The following is a 19,892-nucleotide window of genomic DNA, read 5'->3' on the forward strand; positions in this document are numbered from 1 at the left end:
ATATGTGATACGTATTTAAAAGCAAAAGCAAAATGTCTTCTTGAAATTTGTCTTTGTAGTAAATTCAGTCATTCAAATTGTTTCCTTTCAAGACCCAAAAATTCAAGGGCATTGCCAGCTTTGAGTTTATCCTGAAAAAGAAAAAAAAAAGGTTTTACTTTAAAGCATTATTTAATAGCTGTTTTAAAGTACTTACTAACTGTCTTCAGGTTTTTAAAAACTCAGTTCCCCAATGTGAGAAATTTGTACTGGAAATTTGTACCTTTTGACTGCCTTCACTAACTCCCCCTTTGTCCCTCTATTTGAAATCTAAGTTTGAAATTTGGTTGTAGGAGGAGAGGAGGACACTTTTAACAGGGAAAACTCTCCTAGGAAAATGACTTCTTTGGTAACTTCTACAGGACCCTCCAATGAGTTTTAAGAGTTACTTGGAGTAAAATACAGAGAAAAGGTACAGCTTAGGTACCACTACCTTCTCCATATATGTGTTGTCCTTCACATGACCCTGAATAAATGGTAAGCTCTTTTGGAGCAAAAAGGTGATTTGGATAGAGAGTCTCATAATATTGTACAAATATGTACATTGATAAATTTCACATGAGAAAAAGACTGCCAAGTTTTTTTCACCTTCTCCCCCACTATAGATTAGATCTACTTCACAGAAAAAGCTCATGTGATTTGAGGGGTAACTTTGTGATACCCTAATTGATCTATGCCTAGCTTGTGAAGGACAGGCATGCAGCTGAGGGTGGAAGGAAACATGTATGGAGTTGTGTAACATCCAACATCCATGTGTAACTAATGTGTAACATTAGTGTGCATCTGTGTATCATGACCACATCAGGGTTCTCACATAGGCTTGCAGAGTGGGTAATTTGAGGCAAGGACCTCTTACTTGGGATTCTTCCGTGATTCACCCTGGGTCATCCTTCTCTAAAGGAAGACTTCAGAAATAATGGCTGGTGCTCTGAAAAACTATTTGCTTTCCTTTTTAAAATATGTTGGTACCAAGTATCCTTTGAAGGTGATACATTTTGGTGTATTGGATAGAGACCTGATCCTGGAGTTAGGAAATTTAGAGTTGAGTTCATGTACCGTAATCCAGCAATTACCCTTTTGGCAAATCACTTAACACCCAAGTCTCGTTTTCCTCTTTTGCATCTACCTGGTGGAATGCATTTGCCTATTTCCCAGTGTTGTTGTGCTCATCAAATGGATTTATTTATTTCATTAAAATTTTTTTTAGTAAAATTTTACCTTCATGTGGCTCAAAATTCAAAAGATGTGAAATGTATGTTTCCTTTTACTAGTACTGCCCAACGACTACTTTTTCTTCCCAGACTTACCAGTTTCTTATCTGTTCTTCCAGAGACTTTTATTCATATATAAGCAAATTATTCTGTGTAGGTTTATAATTTTTTTTTTCACAAATGGATAGTGTGCTATTCACAAATGGAAGTATACCATATGCATTTTTGGTACCTTTCTTAATATATCTTAGAAATTGATTTTTAATACTTTTTAATGGCTATATAGACTCCATTGTATAGACATACTATTATTTATTTAACTATTCCCCTGTAGATTGTTTTTAGTCTTTGTTACAATGTTGAGTAACATAATATTACAGAATATCATGTATTTTTGACTGCATAAAATTTTTATTCAAGATTTTCTGAAAACTTGAAAGTGATAGACATATAAAATTAAATAACAAAAGGCAAATAATAGTAATTATTATTATTCCATTAAAGTCCTAATCAGGATATTTGACATGGAGTTTGAGCAAACTCTGGGAGATAGTGAAGGACGGGGAAGCCTGGCATGCTGCAGTTCATGGGTTGCAGAGTCGGACACGACTTCGCAACTGAACAACAAGGACGGGATACTTGGGGTAGTCTGGTTTTAGTTTAATTTTCCTTAATGTTATAGGAAGTTTTTCAGTTTCAACTTTTGATATAAAAAGTAAAGAAAAAAAATAGTAAAGAAAATCTTAGTATTGCTTTCTACTTTAATAAGTATATATTTAACAATTATATGAGGGCTTACCTCATAGCTCAGTTGGTAAAGAATCCACCTGCAATGCAGGAGACCTGGGTTAATTTCCTGGGTTGGAAAGATCCCATGGAGAAGGAAATGGCAACCCACTCCAGTATTCTTGTCTGGAGAATCCCATGGACAGAGGAGCCTACAGTCCATGGGGGTTGCAAGAGTAGGGCACGACTTAGTGACTAAACCACCACTACCATTTAACAATTCAGGATTTTTAATTCCTTACGGTGAATAAGTGCCAAAGGAGACACTTCCTGTTTAAAGCAGCCTGAGATTTCCCGTTAATAACTTGGCAACTGCTGGGAGGGATTGGGGGCAGGAGGAGAAGGGGACGACAGAGGATGAGATGGTTGAAATGGCATCACTGACTCGATGGACATGGATTTGAGTAAACTCTGGGAGTTGGTGATGGACAGGGAGGCCTGGCGTGCTGCGATTCATGGGGTCGCAAAGAGCCTGACACTACTGAGCAACTGAACTGAACTGGGTATATATCAAAAGGTATTCTTCTTGGCATCTGTTAATGTGCTTCCAGCTGTCTAAGAAGATACGATGAACTGTATCCCTAACAATTAAAGTAGAGAATTAGAGTTGAAGAGAACTTTTGGATCCTAGTTTAGAAGAAAGTCAAGTCTCATACAAAAGGGTTATGACTGAGACTTTTGTAAAATTTTTTAAGAATTTACATCTCCCTGTGTTTTTATTTTTGGCATCCCTGTCCCCTAGTGGTGAAGTCTTAGGAAGAACTTGTTTCATTGGGAGCAGGTGTGGAATGGGATTTGCATGCTCAGTCGCTCAGTCGGTCTGATTCTTGTCTCCTGCATTGGCAGGTGGATTCTTTACCACTGTAGGATGGGGAAGTGAAAGTGTTAGTCGCTCAGTCATGTCTGACTCTTTGCGTCTCCGCGGATTGTAACCTGCTAGGCTCCTCCATCCATGGAATTCTCCAGACAAGAATACTGGAGTGGGTAGACATTTCCTTCTTCAGAAGTTCTTCCCGACCCAGGGATCAAACCTGCATTGAAGGTGGGCTCTTTACCATCTGAGCCACCAGGGAAGCCCATGGGATGTGAAGGGGATGGCAAAGGAGAGGAAATCTGGGGACACAGCGTCTCATTTTAAGCTCAGTTTGTTTCAGGAACCTAAGGGGCAGAATAGGAAGTGTCAGCATTAAGACACATTTAGCCACCCTAAAAGTCAAATGCTGAAAGAAAAACAACATCCAGTTGCTTGAGGGTTCTGCATCCTTGAGTCCTGTTAATCAAGACTTGAGTCTAAATATCCAAATTACCAGAATCATTACAACTTTGGAGATTGGTAGATTTGTAATAGAAACAAGTTTTCTTATTCATCTAACATGCAAATCTAAATATATTATTATAATGTGCTTCTTTACAGTTTTCTTTCTTGTCTTTATGAATTTAGTTGTACTAGCTTCACTTTCAGCTTTTTAACTTTCCTTTGCTCTTTAATAGATCAACCATTTCTAAAGATCAAGTAACAGTTCTAGGAATACTAAGTGCAACAATTTCTCTGTCCTTTGCTATCCCATATCAAAGTGCTCTGAAAACAAACACAGTTAGATCAGGAAAATTCAGGAATAAGATCATGAAGGAAAAGGCACATACCTTGGTTTCTGCATCAAATTCTCCCATGGATTCTATCAGTTTCCCAGGTTCCAGCTCACCTAGTGGGAAGGGGTAATCAGTTCCCAAAATGACTTTATCCTAAAAAAAGAAAAATTTTATCCCTACTTTTTTAAAGCATCAAAGAACCCCTTATAAACTTAATTATATTTACATATTACAAACACTCCTATGGTAAAATAACAAATTTTCCCCTGATTAATAGAAGCAAACTGATTTGAAGTTTTAGGATTTAACGGCTTCAAATTGTATTCTGACATTTTGTCCAGCAGGTGGCAATATTAGGTCTCTTAAAACTGCAAATAAACCTCTATCCACCCTTGTTTTTTCTAAGGAACTGAATTGCAGAATACTCAAATCTAAGAAGCAGGCATTTATTTAATAAAACATGCTAATGTTTTCAGATGAAATTAAGGATTCTATATTTCTTAAAATGATGCATTGCAATTGACACCACAATTTTTGAAAATATACTAGAGTTAGAAAGGAAAACATAAAAAAACTAACAACTGGGTGAAATGAATGAAAAGAAGACAAACAAAAACTAACCAGTCCCCCCCCCCCCCCCCGACAATTACTATCTCTGTAAACTAGATTGTGTTTTTTTAATGATGTAGCTTTGAAGTTCTACTTGACACTTTGTATGATAAAGCACACAGGCTCGTCTGTTTACAAATACATAAAGCAGTATGTCAAGTAGTGTGCTAAAATCTAGATTGCCCTGGTCAACAAAACAGAAAATGAGGACAGAGAGGGATCAAGGTGGCAGCATAGGAAGATCCCAAGTTCACCCCCGTCACACCTGAATTACACTACTAGAGGGCAGCTATCTCTGAGAATGACCTGAGAGCTGGTAGAAAAGATACAAAGAACCACAGCTTGACAGGTAGGAGGGCGGAGACACAGTCCGTCAGGATTCACCTTCTTGGCCTGGTGACTCACAAGCAGGAGGAAAATCAACCGTGGAGGTCCTGCCTGAGGAGCCAGGTGTCCAAGTCCCACGCTGAGTTCACCAGCCTGGTGGTCCTGCACTGGGAAGAGGAGCACCAGACTGCCTGGCTTTGGAAACCAGTGGGGCCTGTGTTTAGAACTAGAGGCTGGAGGGCCATCCTTAAAGGGCATGTACAGAAACTTGCTTGCTCCAAGTCCCTGTGTAGATTGCAGTTTGAAAGGAGTCTGGGGCAGACATACTTGCTGATCTTAGAGAGTCTTGTGGAGAAGCAGGGGGCAGCTGGGACTCCCCTTGGGATCTGACGTGCTTGTGGCAGCTGTTTCCATTCTCTCTCTCTCTACCAGCTGACACTGGCCCTGGTGGGTGCTTTTTTCCATTCTCCCTCTAGCCTGTTAGCACCCGGGGCAGCCCCAACTACCAGCACATCTGCAACGGGCAGCCTTGCTACAATAGAAGGGCTCATGCAACCCATGTAGGGGGTACCCCTGGAGTATCTGACTCTGGTAATCAAAGGGGAACATGCTGCTTCCCTAGGACAAGTCACTTCTCCAAGATTGGGAGTTGTAACCAACTACATAATACATAGGAGTAAACTTAGAGAATTAGGCAAATTCAGGAGACAGAGGAGTTTCAAACAAAAAAATATGACAAAACTGAAGCAAAAGACCTAAATGAAATGAAGATAAGCAATCTATCTGAGAAAGAGTTTAAGATCATGATTGTAAAGGTGCTTACCAAACTCAGGATAAGAATGGATGAGTAAGTGAGAACTTGAACAAAGAGTTAGAAAATATAAAAAAGAACCAATAAGAGTTGAAGAATACAATAACAGCAATGAAGTATGCATTGGAGGGAGTCACTGGTAGAGTAGATGATACGGAAGAATGGGTAAGTGATATGGAAGACAGAGTAGTAGTAATCACCCAAGCCAAACAGAAAAAAAATAATTTTAAAAAATGAGGATAGTTTAAGGGACCTTTGGGACAACATGAATGTACTAACATTCGCATTATAGGTGTCCCAGAAGGAGAAGAGAGAAAGGGTGGAAGTAGTATTTGAAGAAATAATAGCTGAAAACTTCCCTAAGAAGGAAACAAGCATCCAGGTCCAGGTAACATAGAGAGTCCAAAACAAGATGAACCCAAAGAAATCCACACCAAGAAATAATTAAAATGGCAAGAGTTAAGAGAGAATTTTGAGGGCAGCAAGAGAAAAACAATTAGTCACATCCATGGGAATCCCATAAGGCTATCAGCTGATTTTTCAGCAGAAAATCTGCAGGCCCGAAAAGAATGGCATGATGTAATTAAAGTGATGAAAGGTATTCCTGAGATGAATATAGCATTGTAAGTAAACTGTACTTTAATTTTTAAAAATATGATGGATAAGAACATGATATATTTGTGTAATGGCGTAGTATACAGTGTTCAATGAACAAATTTTGGAGAAAAAAACAGAAATGGTCCCTCTACTCAGAAACCTCATGATCTAGTAAGAGAGATACTAAATCAATAATCAATAACAAATCCATCTTTTGAAATAAAATAAGAGGAACATATTTTCAACCAGAAATTTTACTTCTGGTAAGTATCCCACTCATATGCATGTCATAGTTCAAGGAAATTAATTGCAACATTATTGTATTAGCAAAACACTATCAAATTAAATTATAGCATATCCCCAAATAAAAAGGAGTGAAGGATAATTGCATATGCTGAAATGAAATAATTACCAAGTTATATTGTAAAGAGGAATGATCGTCACAGCAGAAGCTAACACTACATTTTGAATGAACTATAATAAAAAATAAGAAAAAAAGACATGATCTTGTAATTGAGAAAATACAATGTAATAGCTGTCAAATGGAATTTACTAAAGCTAATTCAAATATCATATGATACCGCTTATATGTGTAATGTAAATGGTACAAATGAACCCTTTTACAAAACAGAAATTGAGTCACAGATGTAGAAGACAAACATGGTTATCAAGAGGGAAGTGGGGAGGGATAAATTGGGAGATTGGGATTGACATATACACATTCTGTTCAGTTCAGTCGCTCAGTCACGTCCGACTCTTTGCGACCCCATGGACTGAACCACGCCAGGCTTCCCTGTTTATCACCAACTGTGGGAGCTTACTCAAACTCATGTCCATCGAGTTGGTGATGCCATCCAACCATCTCATCCTCTGTTGTCCCCTTTTCGCGCCTTCAATCTTTCCCAGCATCAGGGTCTTTTCTTTTTTTTTTTAACATGGGGTGATATTTTATTTTATTTATTTATTTTTTCCATTTATTTTTATTCGTTGGAGGCTAATTACTTTACAATATTGTAGTGGTTTTTGCCATACATTGACATGAATCAGCCATGAGTTAGTTCTTTGCATCAGGTGGCCAAAGTATTGGAGTTTCAGCTTCAGCATCAGTCCTTACAATGAATATTCAAGACGGATTTACTTTAGGATTGACTGGTTGGATCTTCTTGAAGTCCAAAGGACTCTCAAGAGTCTTCTCCAACACCACAGTTCAAAAGCATCAATTCTTTGGTGCTCAGCTTGCTTTATAGTCCAACTCTCACATCTGTACATGACTTCTGGAAAAACCATAGCTTTGACTAGACAGACCGTTGTTGGCAAAGTAATGTCTGCTTTTTAATATGCTGTCTAGGTTGGTCATAGGTTTTCTTCCAAGGAGCAAGCATCTTTTAATTTCAAGTCTGCAGTCACCATCTGCAGTGATTTTGGAGCTCAAAAAAAACAAAGCCTCTCACTGTTTCCATTGTTTCCCCGTCTATTTGCCATGAAGTGATGGGACCAGATGCCATGATCTTCATTTTTAGAATGATGAGTTTTAAGCCAATTTTTCACTCTCCTCTTTCACTTTCATCAAGAGGCTCTTTAGTTCTTTGTTTTCTGCCATAAGGGTGGTGTCATCTGCATATCTGAGGTTATTGGTGTTTCTCCCAGCAATCTTGATTGCAGCTTGTGCTTCAGGCAGCCCAGCATATCACATGATATACTCTGCATAAAAGTTAAACAAGCAGGGTAACAATATGCAGCCTTGATGTGCTCCTTTCCTGATTTGGAACCAGTCTGTTGTTTCATGTCCAGTTCTAACTGTTGCTTCCTGACCTGCATACAGATTTCTCAGGAGGCAGGTCTAGTGGTCTGGTATTCCCATGTCTTGAAGAATTTTCCACAGTTTGTTGTGATCCATACAGTCAAAGGCTTTGGCATAGTCAGTAAAGCAGAAGTCGATGTTTTTCTGGAACTCTCTTGCTTTGTCGGTGGTTCAGCAGATGTTGGCAATTTGATCTCTGGTTCCTCTGCCTTTTCCAAATCCAGCTTGAACATCTGGAAGCTCATGGTTCACACACTGTTGAAGCCTAGCTTGGAGAATTTTGAGCACTACTTTGCTAGTGTGTGAGATGAGTGCATTTATGCAGTAGTTTGAACATTCTTTGGCATTGCCTTTCTTTGGGATTGGAATGAAAACTCCTTTCAATACTCTGTATTGTAATGATCTATATGGGAACAGAATCTAGAAAACAATGGATATAGGTATGTGTATGATACATAATGTATATGTATATAATAAAATATGATTCACTTAATATACAGAAGAAACTAACACAACATTGTAAATCAACTATACTCCTATAAAAATAATTAATAAGAAAAAAGAGAAAGTTATAAAGAGGGGAAAACAAAGTCTAGGACAATGTATTTGCCATACTCATATTTCTGTTTCTAATAAGGGACCTATAGAAACACAAATATATTTGTATGGTAAAGTCTGTTTCACGAACGGTAGCCAAGAAATAAGATAGTTTCTTGTTTCTTGAGAAACAAGATGGCGAGGAACAAGGATGCCTGCTGTGCTACAGTCCATGTACACAGAGTCCATGTACACAGAGTCCATGTGCACAGAGTCCATGTGCAAAGGTCCATGTACAAAGAGTCCATGTACACAGAGTCCATGTACACAGAGTCCGTGTACACAGAGTCCATGTACAAAGGTCCATGTACACAGAGTCCATGTGCACAGAGTCCATGTGCACAGAGTCCATGTACAAAGAGTCCATGTACACAGAGTCCATGTACACAGAGTCCATGCACAAAGGTCCATGTACAAAGAGTCCATGTACAAAGAGTCGGACATGACTGGGCAACTGAACAACAACAGCAACAGCAGCCAAGAAACAAGTAACATTAGGTGTCTCCACAAATGAAGACTAGGATTCAGGCGTGTAGGAGATCCCCCTTTTTCTCTTTTGGAGATATAATTCACATACCATAAAATTCACTCTTTAAAAGTGTACAGTTCAGTGCGTTTTAGTATATTCATGAATTTGTGTTATCATTCCCACTAGTTTCAGAACATTTTTATTACCTTCAAGTAATCTGCATACTCATTAGCAGGCACTCCGTGTTACCTCCTCCTTCTAGCCCCTGGAAACACTAATTTATCTTCTGTGTCTATGGAATTGCCTCTTCTGACATTTCATGAAAATGGAATCATGCAGGATGTCACCTTCTTTCATTTAGTATATCATTTTCAAGGTTCATCCATGCTATAGCCTGAATCACTACTTCATTCCATTTTGGGCCAAATAATATTCCATTGAATAGATATACCACATTGTGTTTATCCATTCATCAGATGATGGATATGTGGGTTGTTTCTACTTTTTGGTTATTATGGTAATGCTTTTCTGAACAAGTGTTTTCATAAAAATATGAAAACCTTTTCCCTTCTCCTGTGTATATGCCTAGGAGTGGAGTTGCTGGATCATCTGATAAGTCCATATTCAACATTTAGAGAAACTGTTTTTCACAGTGGCTGCAGCATTCAACATTCTCAACAGCAATGTGTGACAGTCCCAATTTCTCCAAATCCTTACCAACACTTGTTATTATCCATCTTTTTAACTATAGCTATCATGGTAGGTGTAAAGTGGTATCTCATTGTGGTTTCGATTTGCATTTCTGTAATGACTATGTTGAACATCTTTCCATGTGCTCATTGGCCGCTTGTATGTCTTTGAAGGAATATCTATTTATGTCCTTTGTGTCTATTCAAGTCCTTTTTATTGTTGAGTTGCCAGAGTTGTTTATATTTTCTAAATACTAGAGATTTACCAGATGTATGATTTACAGATATTTCTTCATTCTGTGGGTTGTCTTTTCACTTCATTGGTTGTATCTTTTGAAGTCCAAATTTTAGAATTTTGATGAATTTAATTATTTTCTTTGGTTTCTTGTGTTTTTGGTGTCATATTCAAGAAATTATTGCCTAAACATCACGAAGATTTACAACTAAGTTTTCTTTTAAGAGTTTGTAGTTTTAGCTCTTCCCTCTAGGTCTTTGGTCCATTTTGAGTTAACTTTTGTGTATTTTGAGTGTGAAGAAGAGATCCAACTTAATTATTATTCTTTTTATGCATGTGGATATTCAGTTATCCCACTACAATATATTGAAAAGACTATTCTTTCTTTATTGAATTGTATTGGTACTTTTGTTCAGAATAAGTTATCTTTATGTCTGTCTTTAAGCCACCATCACCCAGTTTTGATTACCCTATATATCTGTGTAGAAAGTTTTTAAATTGAGAGTGTGAGTCCTCCAATTCTGTTATTTTTCAAAATCATTTTGTCCATTCTGGGTCCCTTGTATTTCCGTATGAATTTTAGCATCAACTTGTCAATTCCTGTGAAGACAAACAAAACAAACCCTGGATTTTTGATAGGGATTGCATCCAATCTGTAGCTCAATGTGAGGAGTATGGCCATTTAACAACATTTAGTTTTCCAACAGATGAACATGGGATGTCTTTTCACTTATTTACATCTTCTTTAATTTTCTTCAACTGTATTTTGTAATTTAGTGTCCAAATCTTCACTTCTTTAGTTGAATTTACTGCTAAGTATTTTTATTCTCCTTGATGCTATTGTAAATGGAATTGTCTCCTCAATTTCGTTTATGGATTATTCAATGTTAGTGTATAGAGATGTAGGTAATTTTTGTATATTTATCTTATATATTTGTATATATTTTATATATTTATTCTATAACCTTGCTGAATCTCTTTATTAGCCCTGATGCTTTATTTGTGGGTTCTCTAGATTTTGTATATAGAAAGTCATGTCATCTGCAAATAATTTTGCTTCTTTCTTTCCAATTTGTATGCCTTTTATTTATTTTTCTTGCCTAATTTCCCTGGCTACAATCTCTAGTACAGTGTTGAATGGAAGTGGTGAGAGCAGAACCTTTCAATCTTTTGCCATTAAGTATGATGTTAGTTGTGGATTTTTCAAAGATGTCCTTTATCAGATTGTGGAACTTCCTTTCTACCAGTTTTTGAGTGTTTTCATCATGAAAGACTGTTGGAGTTTGTTGAGTGCTTTTTCTACATATATAGTTTAGTATTCTTGATAAACTACTCGAGCAATTTTCTGATAGACTTTATTGAGCTTAAAAGCCACTCCTGCTGCTGTTTAATTGTGAATTTGTGTCTGACTCTTTTGTGACCCCATAGACTATAGCCCTCCAGGCTCCTCTGTCAATGGGATTTTCCAGGCAAGAATACTAGGATGGTTTGCTATTTCTTCTCCAGGGGATCTTCCCGACCCAGGGATTGAACCCGGGTCTTCTGCACTAGCAGGCAGATTCTTTACCACTGAGCCACCAAGGAGGCCAAAAACCCCTCCTAGGAAATCCATTCAGTTGACTATTAGTCTTGAAACTAATCTAAGAACTTTAACCAATCATGCAAAGAGGCTAATTGTCCTTAACTAGATAGTCATCTCCTTTTTTAAAATATAGTCTAATAATAACTCTCTAACCATTTTTCCCCTATAAAATGTCTCTGCCAAGATAGAATCTTTGAATTGGGCTTTTCAGAAAGCCTCTTCATTTGAAATAAAACTCTGACCTATGCTTATAATCAGCCTTGAGAGTGGTTTTGTGCATTGAAGGAATGAAGGCTTGAATATATGAAAGAGAGAAGTCAGATTGTTACTAGGCCTAGATATTAAATGTGTTTTTTTCCATAAGTCCATAGTTATATATTATTATTAATATTAACTAAAGTCTGTACTCTACAGTAAGGCTCACTCTTTGTGTTGTACATTCTGTGGGTTTTGACAAACATGTTGTACATCTGTCCACCATTCATACAGAATATATTAAATGTATTTTAAGTACTCTCGAGTTGAGTTATTGTGAGGATAAATGACACTTTGATTTCTACCAGAAAAAAAGATTTTCCTAGGTTTTATGATTGTATTTACATGAAATAATGTGGGGAAGTATATAATAAAGTTTAGAGGAAGGCCTTGATAGACTCACAATTCTATCTCTAGATTCCTGTATTCATGTACTGTATAAAACCAAGCAAATAAATACACCTGCTGGTAGAAACACTAAAGACCCAAAGTTATGTCTCCTCACATCTGTGCCAACAGCTGATCTCGTTCTGAACTGCCAGCTTGGTATTCACTGGAGGTTCATTCATCCTTATCTCTACTCCTCTTGCTAAAGTTGTTTACAATTGCAAAACATAACATAATTTTAAAAAGTCCCATGCTTATATTACATTTGTCAACCACATTAACATGAAATTGAAACCTAGAAAACGATTTTTCATTCTAGTCAGGAATTCTTCCATTCCAAGTATTATTGCCTTCTCAGATATAAATATGGTTTAAGCACAGAGGAGTCTGTTCTATTCTATGGCAAAGGAAGTGAATGATTTTAAAGCAGAAATGAACCACTCCTCTGCAATTCATTCTTCCTGGTTAAGGCACTTCTTTGTTCTCCTGCCTAACTTGATTTTGGAAGCCTGTTGCAGGACACCAGACCTAACGGTTTGTTGTATTAGTCGCTCAATCGTGTCTTGACTCTTTGCAACCCATGGACTGAAGCCTGCCAGCCTCCTCTGGCTGTGGAATTCTCCAGGCAAGAATACTGGAGTGGGTAGCCTTTCCCTTCTCCAGGAAATCTTCCTGACCCAGGGATAGAACCTGAGGCTCCCACATTGCAGGCATATTCTTTGCTGTGTGAATCGCTAGGGAAGGTACAACTTACGGTTTGGCACTATTTAATTATTATTTAATAGCTATTGCTCACAACTCCTCTCTATAGGAGATTAATTATCCATTTGTGATAATCTAGTTTGTAAACTTTTCATACCTATTATCCATTTAAACACCTTTTATTGATACCTTCTGTTAAACTTTTGACCATTTCTAACTGGTTAGTGATTTCTTAAGGGAAAGGAAAGTAGGCATAAAAGAACTGGAGGTAGAGTTCTTGTTAATTGGATTTCTTATTCAGAGAAGCGATAGTACAGGGAAGAGATGGGGAGAAGAGATTCCTTCAGAGTCAAATGGTCCTATAGGATGAAGGTCACTTGCTCCATTGCTTGATACCAGTCTCTACTTGATAGATGCTTAATAAATACTTATTGAGTTAAAAACAGTTTTTGTATTGCTATTTCTTGTTTAGTTCCCTAAGTTGTGTCTGACTCTTTTGCGACCCTTTGGGCTGTAGTCCTCCAGGCTCCTTTTCCGTAGGATTTCCCAGGCAAGAATAATGGAGTGGGTTGCCATTTCCTTCTCCAGGGGATTTTCCTGACCCAGGTATTGAACCCACGTCTCCTGCATTGGCAGGCACTTTCATTACCACCGAGCCACCAGGACAGCCCCTATTGCTATTTCTGTCACCTACTATAACTGCAGATTGATTGTGTTCTAAATGGATGCAGAGTCTGGTTAAGGAAGCATATGATATGGCCTTGGATAACTGTTGGCTCGTTTCCCACTGATACAAGTTCTGTGGGATATCCAAGGTTTTCATGATATCTCAGGCTTCCAAGTAACATACCTGGTCCTAGCCTTCCAAAAGCTAGACCTTTGTTCTTTCTTTTTCCTTCTTGTCTGTGATCTAGAGTTCTAGTCCTTTGGGACTGACCATAATTATGAAACAATTTTTCATAGATGATATTTGCTATAGTAATATTTTTTAACATCTACATTTTAGTGGATCCTTTCTAAAGACTCTACTAAACTCAAAGGAATAATTCTAATGGTTGACAATTTGGGTAGTGTGGCTAACTCTTCTAGGATTCTAAAATTATACCTTCTCAACAGGTACTGGCTTTCTTTATTAGGCAGGAAAGCAGTGGCTAATCCTGATTGATTTCTCCACACCAACACTGCCCCAACATAATTTCCCTCCCCAAAGTTAGTAGCACATGTTCCCTATGAAGTCAAAGACTTACTGAGTGATAATAATAGTGATTAATATTCCTGCCAGGGAAAAGAAATAAACTGCTCACCTGCTGGGATGCATTAACTTTTCACATTCTCAGGGAATGCTGAACGATGTGACTTACTAAAGAAACTGAAATAGTGGAAGAGAATTCATTTGTCTTCTGGAAAAGGAACAATTAACTCTCTTCTCATTAGCATATTTCATTAGTAGCATTTGCGGTAAATACAACACACCTCTATTACAACATAGCTTTTTACAAAAATCCTAGTTTATCAAGGATTCACTTTGTTCCCTGAGACATAATTTCCTAGAGAAATAGCCTGATTTAATTCAATCAGTGCAAAGCAAGATTAGCCTTATATCCACAAGATCATTACACAACTCAGTTAAACAAATATTAACTTTACACCCACTGTGCAAAAAGCACTATTTGGATAGTCCTTTGGCATTGTGTTATATTAGCTCCTCACATCAACTCTGTCTGGTTATCATCTGTGTTTTACAGTTGAGGAAATTGAGCTTGAGAGGAATCAGTGACCTGATACTGATGTTCACTCAGCTAACATGCAGTAGAGCCAGGACTTATCCTGTCTCTCACTTACCATAACTTCTTGAGAAGGTAGTAAGTTATACTCTTGTTCTCGGGAAGCTTACAGGCATCAAAAAGGGTTCCACTCTACTGAGGACTGCAGTGCACAAGAAAACATCACTTATCCAGAATACTTACAGACAGAAGTATTAAAATACATTTAACTTTCAAGTCAGAGTGGAAACATTTCTAATACATAAGGTATACTCCACCACCTACAATTGATATAATCACATCTTTGGTGATAAGGGACCTTTTCATTGCTTTAGAATCCCAAAATAGAGCAGTCCTGAATGTTAAAGAGTCAGAAGACCTAGAAAATGAATGAAGAAAAAGCTTTGGCTTTTGGGCCTGACTGGTCTCTAGTTTTAGGTCCATTTTATAACCCACAGATTCAAATGCTCAAGACAAGATCACATGTATGCCCACTGTAAAAGCTGGTCCCGTAAAATGCCCCCAAATAACATTGTTACTTCTATAAATGAGCCATTTATTTTACTGTCAGATAAAATAGTTTCTATTTTGCAGAACAGGTGTTTCTGGTTTCTCTTTTAAAAATGTACAAAATAACATATAAATAGATGCTTTGGTTTGGGAAGTTGAAAATCTCTTGCAGACAGTCTCTTCATTTAAAAAAAAATTGAGGGGAAATTTGCAAACATAAAAGTAACCATTTTAAAGTGTATACTGTGTGACATCTAGTATATTCACTTCTAGCACTTCTAGTACTCTGATGTTTTCTTGTGATGTACAACCATCATCTCTATCTTGTGCTAAGACATTTTTACACCCTCAAAGGAGACATTGTACATATTAAGAAGTCACTCTCTGTTCCTACCCACCCCCTGGCAACCAGTATTCTGCTTTCTGTCTCTGTGGGTTTGTCTATCCCAGAGTCTTCAAATACATGGAATCATACAATATATGACCTCTGTGTCTGATTTCTTTCACTTAGCATGTTTTCAAGATCCATGTTGTAGCTTATATTGGTATTTCATTTCTTTTTATGGCTAAATATAATATCCCATTGTATGGATATACAACATTTTGTTTATTCATTCATTTGTTGATGGACACTTGTTGTTTCTACCTTTTGGCTCTTGCAAATAATGCTACTACCAACATTTGTATACAAATATTTGTTTGAGAACTTGGTCTCAAATCTTTTCGATATCTACCCAGGAATGGCATTGTTGGAACATGTTAATTCTATGGTTAACTTTTTGTAGACCTACAAAACTATTTTTCACAGCAGCTGCACCATTTTATCTTCCAACCATCAGTGTACAATGTCTTCACATTCTTGTCAACATTTTCCATTTCAAAAAATTATAGTCATCTTGGTGAGGATGAATTGGTTATCTCATTATGGTTTTGATTTGCCTTTCCCTAATAACCAGTAATGTTGAACATCTTTACCAGTGCTTATTAGCCATTTATATACTAATATCTTTTTTTGAGAAATATTTATTCAGATCCTTTGCTCAATTTAATTGGGTTATGTGCCTTTTTATTATTGAATTATGAGATATTTGAATTATGAGATATATGAGATTATTATGTATTTGAATACAAGTCTCTTGTTGGGTGTATGACCTTCCTATGAGTTTTTCATTAAAATTACTGTACTTTTCAGGTTCAGAATTTCTGTTTGTTTTCTTTTCATAATTTTTATATATTTATCATTAGTCTCTTTTTGTTCAGACATTAGTCTTCTGGTTTCCTTTAGTTCTTGGTCTATGATTTTTCTTTATTTCTTGATCATATTTAAGGCTGTTGATTTAAAATCATTGTCTAGTAAGTCCAATGTTTATCCAATGACAGTTTGTTAGTTTCTTTTTTTCCCCATAGGAATGGCCACAATTTCTTTTTTCTTTGCATGCCTCTTAATTTTTTTGCTGAAAACTAGACATTCTGAATATTGTGATATGGTAACTTTGGTAAGCAGATTCTTCCTTCTTCTCAGGGTTGATTGTTGTTTCTTTGTGTGCTTGTATTGTTTATTTAGTGACTTTTCCAACTATTTTGAAAGACATTCTTTGTTATATATGCTCTCTGAAGTCTCTGTCACTTAAGCTTGTATCAGCTCATGTTTGGATAAAGAGTTATTTAAATTCTCAGAACAAAAAGAGAATGAAAGAAAGACAAGGAAAAAACCTCTCCCGGTCTTTGCAGATTGGCTCTGTGATGGGCCTTTCTTGAAAACTTGGCCAGGCCATTAACAACCTCGCCTTGGCATTCACTCCCTGCTGATGCTGAACCTAAAGATCAGGGAGAGATTAAAGCATAGGGCCCTATCGTGTCTTTTCTGAGAATGCATTTCTGCTCTGGGCATGTGCTTGGCTTTCTAGGTTCTTCCTTATTTTTATCTTGTTCTCTCTTCACTTTTGATGAAGTTGCCATAGAAGATCCAAGCCTTATTTTACATCATTACTTCAGAAAGAGATATATCATCTTTCTTCCTTCTACCTTCAACCTAAGCCAGAGAGAGTACTAGAATATTCTTTAAATTATGAAAACCTGGCCAGACCCTTTCTATTGCTGTAGTTTCTGCTAACCTATTACTGCATGTAACCATGAATATGACTTCAGAGAACTGGAAGCTGGGCCATAGGAGGATGAAATATAGTTAAGATAAATTTCGTTAGAGAAAGGGAGGAAAGCTCAATACTAGTATTATTATATGTATCCAAACTGGTCTTCCACATATGCATGATGACATAAGGAGCTTACCCTAGAATGTAAATCAATGCACCACTTCCTTTACTGAAAAAGTCTTGCTGTTAAAAACAAAATCAGAACTTCCCTAGTGGTCCAGTGGTTAAGAATCTGCCTTGTAATGCAGGGGTTACTGGTTGTATCCCTGGTCCAGGAAGATCCCACGTGCTGCAGGGCAGCTAATCCCATGTACCACAACTGCTGAGCCTGTGCTCTAGAACACAAGAGCCACAGCTACTGAGCCTGAGTCCTGCAACCTCAGAAGCCCACTTGCCCTAGAGCCCATGCTCTGCAATGAGAAGCCACTGCAGTGAGATTACGCATCACAACTAGAGAGTAGCCCTTGCTCACCACAACTAGAGAAAGCCCATGTGTAGCAACAAAGCCCCAGTGCAGTTAAAAATAAATAAGAATTAATAAAAACTATATAAAATATTAAAAAAAAAACCCAAAGTCAGTTAAACTAAACTGTGTCATTAGTAAATCAGTTTACATTCTGGCACAAATTCCTTCTCTTATCATAGACTGGTAACAAAATCTTTGTGGGCTGGAATTGATCTAAGAATCACAGTTTGAGACCCCATGAAATAGATGGTAAAGTGGATTTTAAAAAGTGTACACCCACAAGGACAAAGAGAATAGGACAGAAAAAATAAGAAAATTTCAGAAACTGGAAAGCTGTTGGACAATAACGTAACTTCAGAAGACCAAGAAAGAGAAATTCCTAGCTAGTGTGAGATAAGCCAAAAAGTAATCTGGCTTATAGCACCAAGGCCCCAAATATCTGTAATAGACAGCACCAGGTACCTCTGGAAGTCAAGACAAAGACTGAACTAACATCAGGAGGATTCATTGCAAGCCTATTGCAGAAGCAGTTAGACCCTAGACAACCTCCGTCACTGCTTATTAGTCCAGTGTCTGCTTTCCCCTCATTCTGGCAAAAGATTGGTCCGTTAGCCTCCAAAGGGGGTGAAAGAGAGTCTCTGAACTGGAAGATACCAGGCACAGCTGAGAGCCTGGAATGTTCTGAAAGCAAAAGGCTTAATGAAAGTTTATTTATTAAAAATTGAGCATCCTGGCCTTTGTTTTCCACTCAGTTCCTAAAATACTGGCAACCAAGCCCTTACTGGTTTTAACCTATGTGGCGCTAGTGGTAAAGAATCTGCCTTTCAATGCAGGAGATGCAGAAGATGTGGGTTCAATCTTTAGATCAGGATTGCCTGGAGTAGGAAATGGCAACCCACTCCAGTATTCTTGCTTGGAAAATTCCATGGACAGAGGAGCCTCGTGGGCTACAGTCCATGGGGTTGCAAAGAGTCGGGTATGACCGAGTGACTGAGGACTTCACCATTCAGGTAAGAAATAGAAAAAGAACTTCTCTGGGAAAGTGATAAATCAAAAAGGAAAGATTAAATATCTAGAATTTTCAAAGGACATGGCCCAGTTGGATTACTGTGTAGAGCAAAGCCCACTTGACAGGTCCTATCCATATGCAGAGACTTCCATTCATCTTTTTAGTGACCACTCTTAAGTATAAGTAGATAGCTAGGGATTATGGACATTTAAAGAAAGCATTTGATATGAAATACTGAGACTTAAAAGACAAAAAATTAATTGCAGGAAGGCTTGTGGAGAGAAGTATATTTCCCAAAATTATTAACATTTTTAGAGAGATAAAAGGTATGGCACTCACTCAACAATAACAGGATGTTTTAAAAAAGTTTACAGAACAAGAAGAGTAACATCAAGATCTTGCAAATTAAACATTAAAAGCCAATTACATAGAAGGATTTATTAATAAAGTTGAGGAAATCTCCCATATAGTAAAACAAAAGCTCAAAAAGGAGAGATGTAAGACAGGGAAAAAAAAAAAAAAGATTCAACTTTAGGAACTCCAGAAAGAGAAAACGGAGGGAAGGAAGTCATTGAAGAAATAAATTAAGAAAATTTACAGAATAAAAGGACTCACCAAATGGCTAGCATAATGGGCAAAAACAGTCCATTACTAAGAAATTTCAGGACAAAAAGAAAATCTTAGAGTCTTTGAAACTGAGAGTGAAGAGAGAGAAGTATGTTTTATATGAAGTTTCAGAGATTAGACTTGCATTTTATTATCCAATAACAACTCTAGAAGTCAAAATATAATGTGAAAAGGTCTTTAAAATTAATCAGGAAAACAGGTTCCAAGCTAGAATTATATACTTAGCTAAACAATTAACTCTTTGTAAGGGAAGAATATGCTCAGAATACTTCAGGCTAGGCTTCAGCAAGTACTTGAATCAAGAACTTCCAGATGTACAATCTGGGTTTGGAAAAGGCAGAGATCTAATTGCTGACATTCGCTAGATCATAGAGAAAGCAAGGGAATTCCAGAAAAACATCTACAGTTCCACTGACTATGCTAAAGCCTTTGACTGTGTGAATCATAGCAAACTGTGGAAAACTCTTGAAGAGGTGGGAATACTAGACCATCTTACGTGTTTCCTGAGAAACCTGTATGCAGATCGAGAAGCGACAGTTAGAACCTTATATGGAACAACTGACTGGTTCAAAATTGAGAAATGAGTACAAGACTGTATGTTGTCACCCAGTTTATTTAACTTATATGCAAAGCACATCACAAGCTGGAATCAAGATTGCTGGGAGAAATAACCTCAG

The 19,892-nt window shown here is 37.3% G+C and overlaps 1 protein-coding gene across 1 annotated transcript in view; it reads right to left on the bottom strand.

The window, feature by feature from the left end:
• Positions 1 to 19,892, bottom strand: part of ACMSD (aminocarboxymuconate semialdehyde decarboxylase) — a 59,091-nt gene continuing 39,199 nt past the window's right edge. Inside the window, exons 9-10 of the mRNA XM_061135369.1 lie at positions 3,681 to 3,779; positions 1 to 131 (exon numbers count right to left, since the gene is read on the bottom strand). Coding sequence (XP_060991352.1) covers positions 69 to 131; positions 3,681 to 3,779 — 162 coding nt within the window. The 3' untranslated portion in view covers positions 1 to 68. The remainder of the gene's footprint in view (positions 132 to 3,680; positions 3,780 to 19,892) is intronic.

This window comes from Dama dama, chromosome 33 (assembly GCF_033118175.1).
Source record: "Dama dama isolate Ldn47 chromosome 33, ASM3311817v1, whole genome shotgun sequence".
NCBI classification, from domain to species: domain Eukaryota; kingdom Metazoa; phylum Chordata; class Mammalia; order Artiodactyla; family Cervidae; genus Dama; species Dama dama.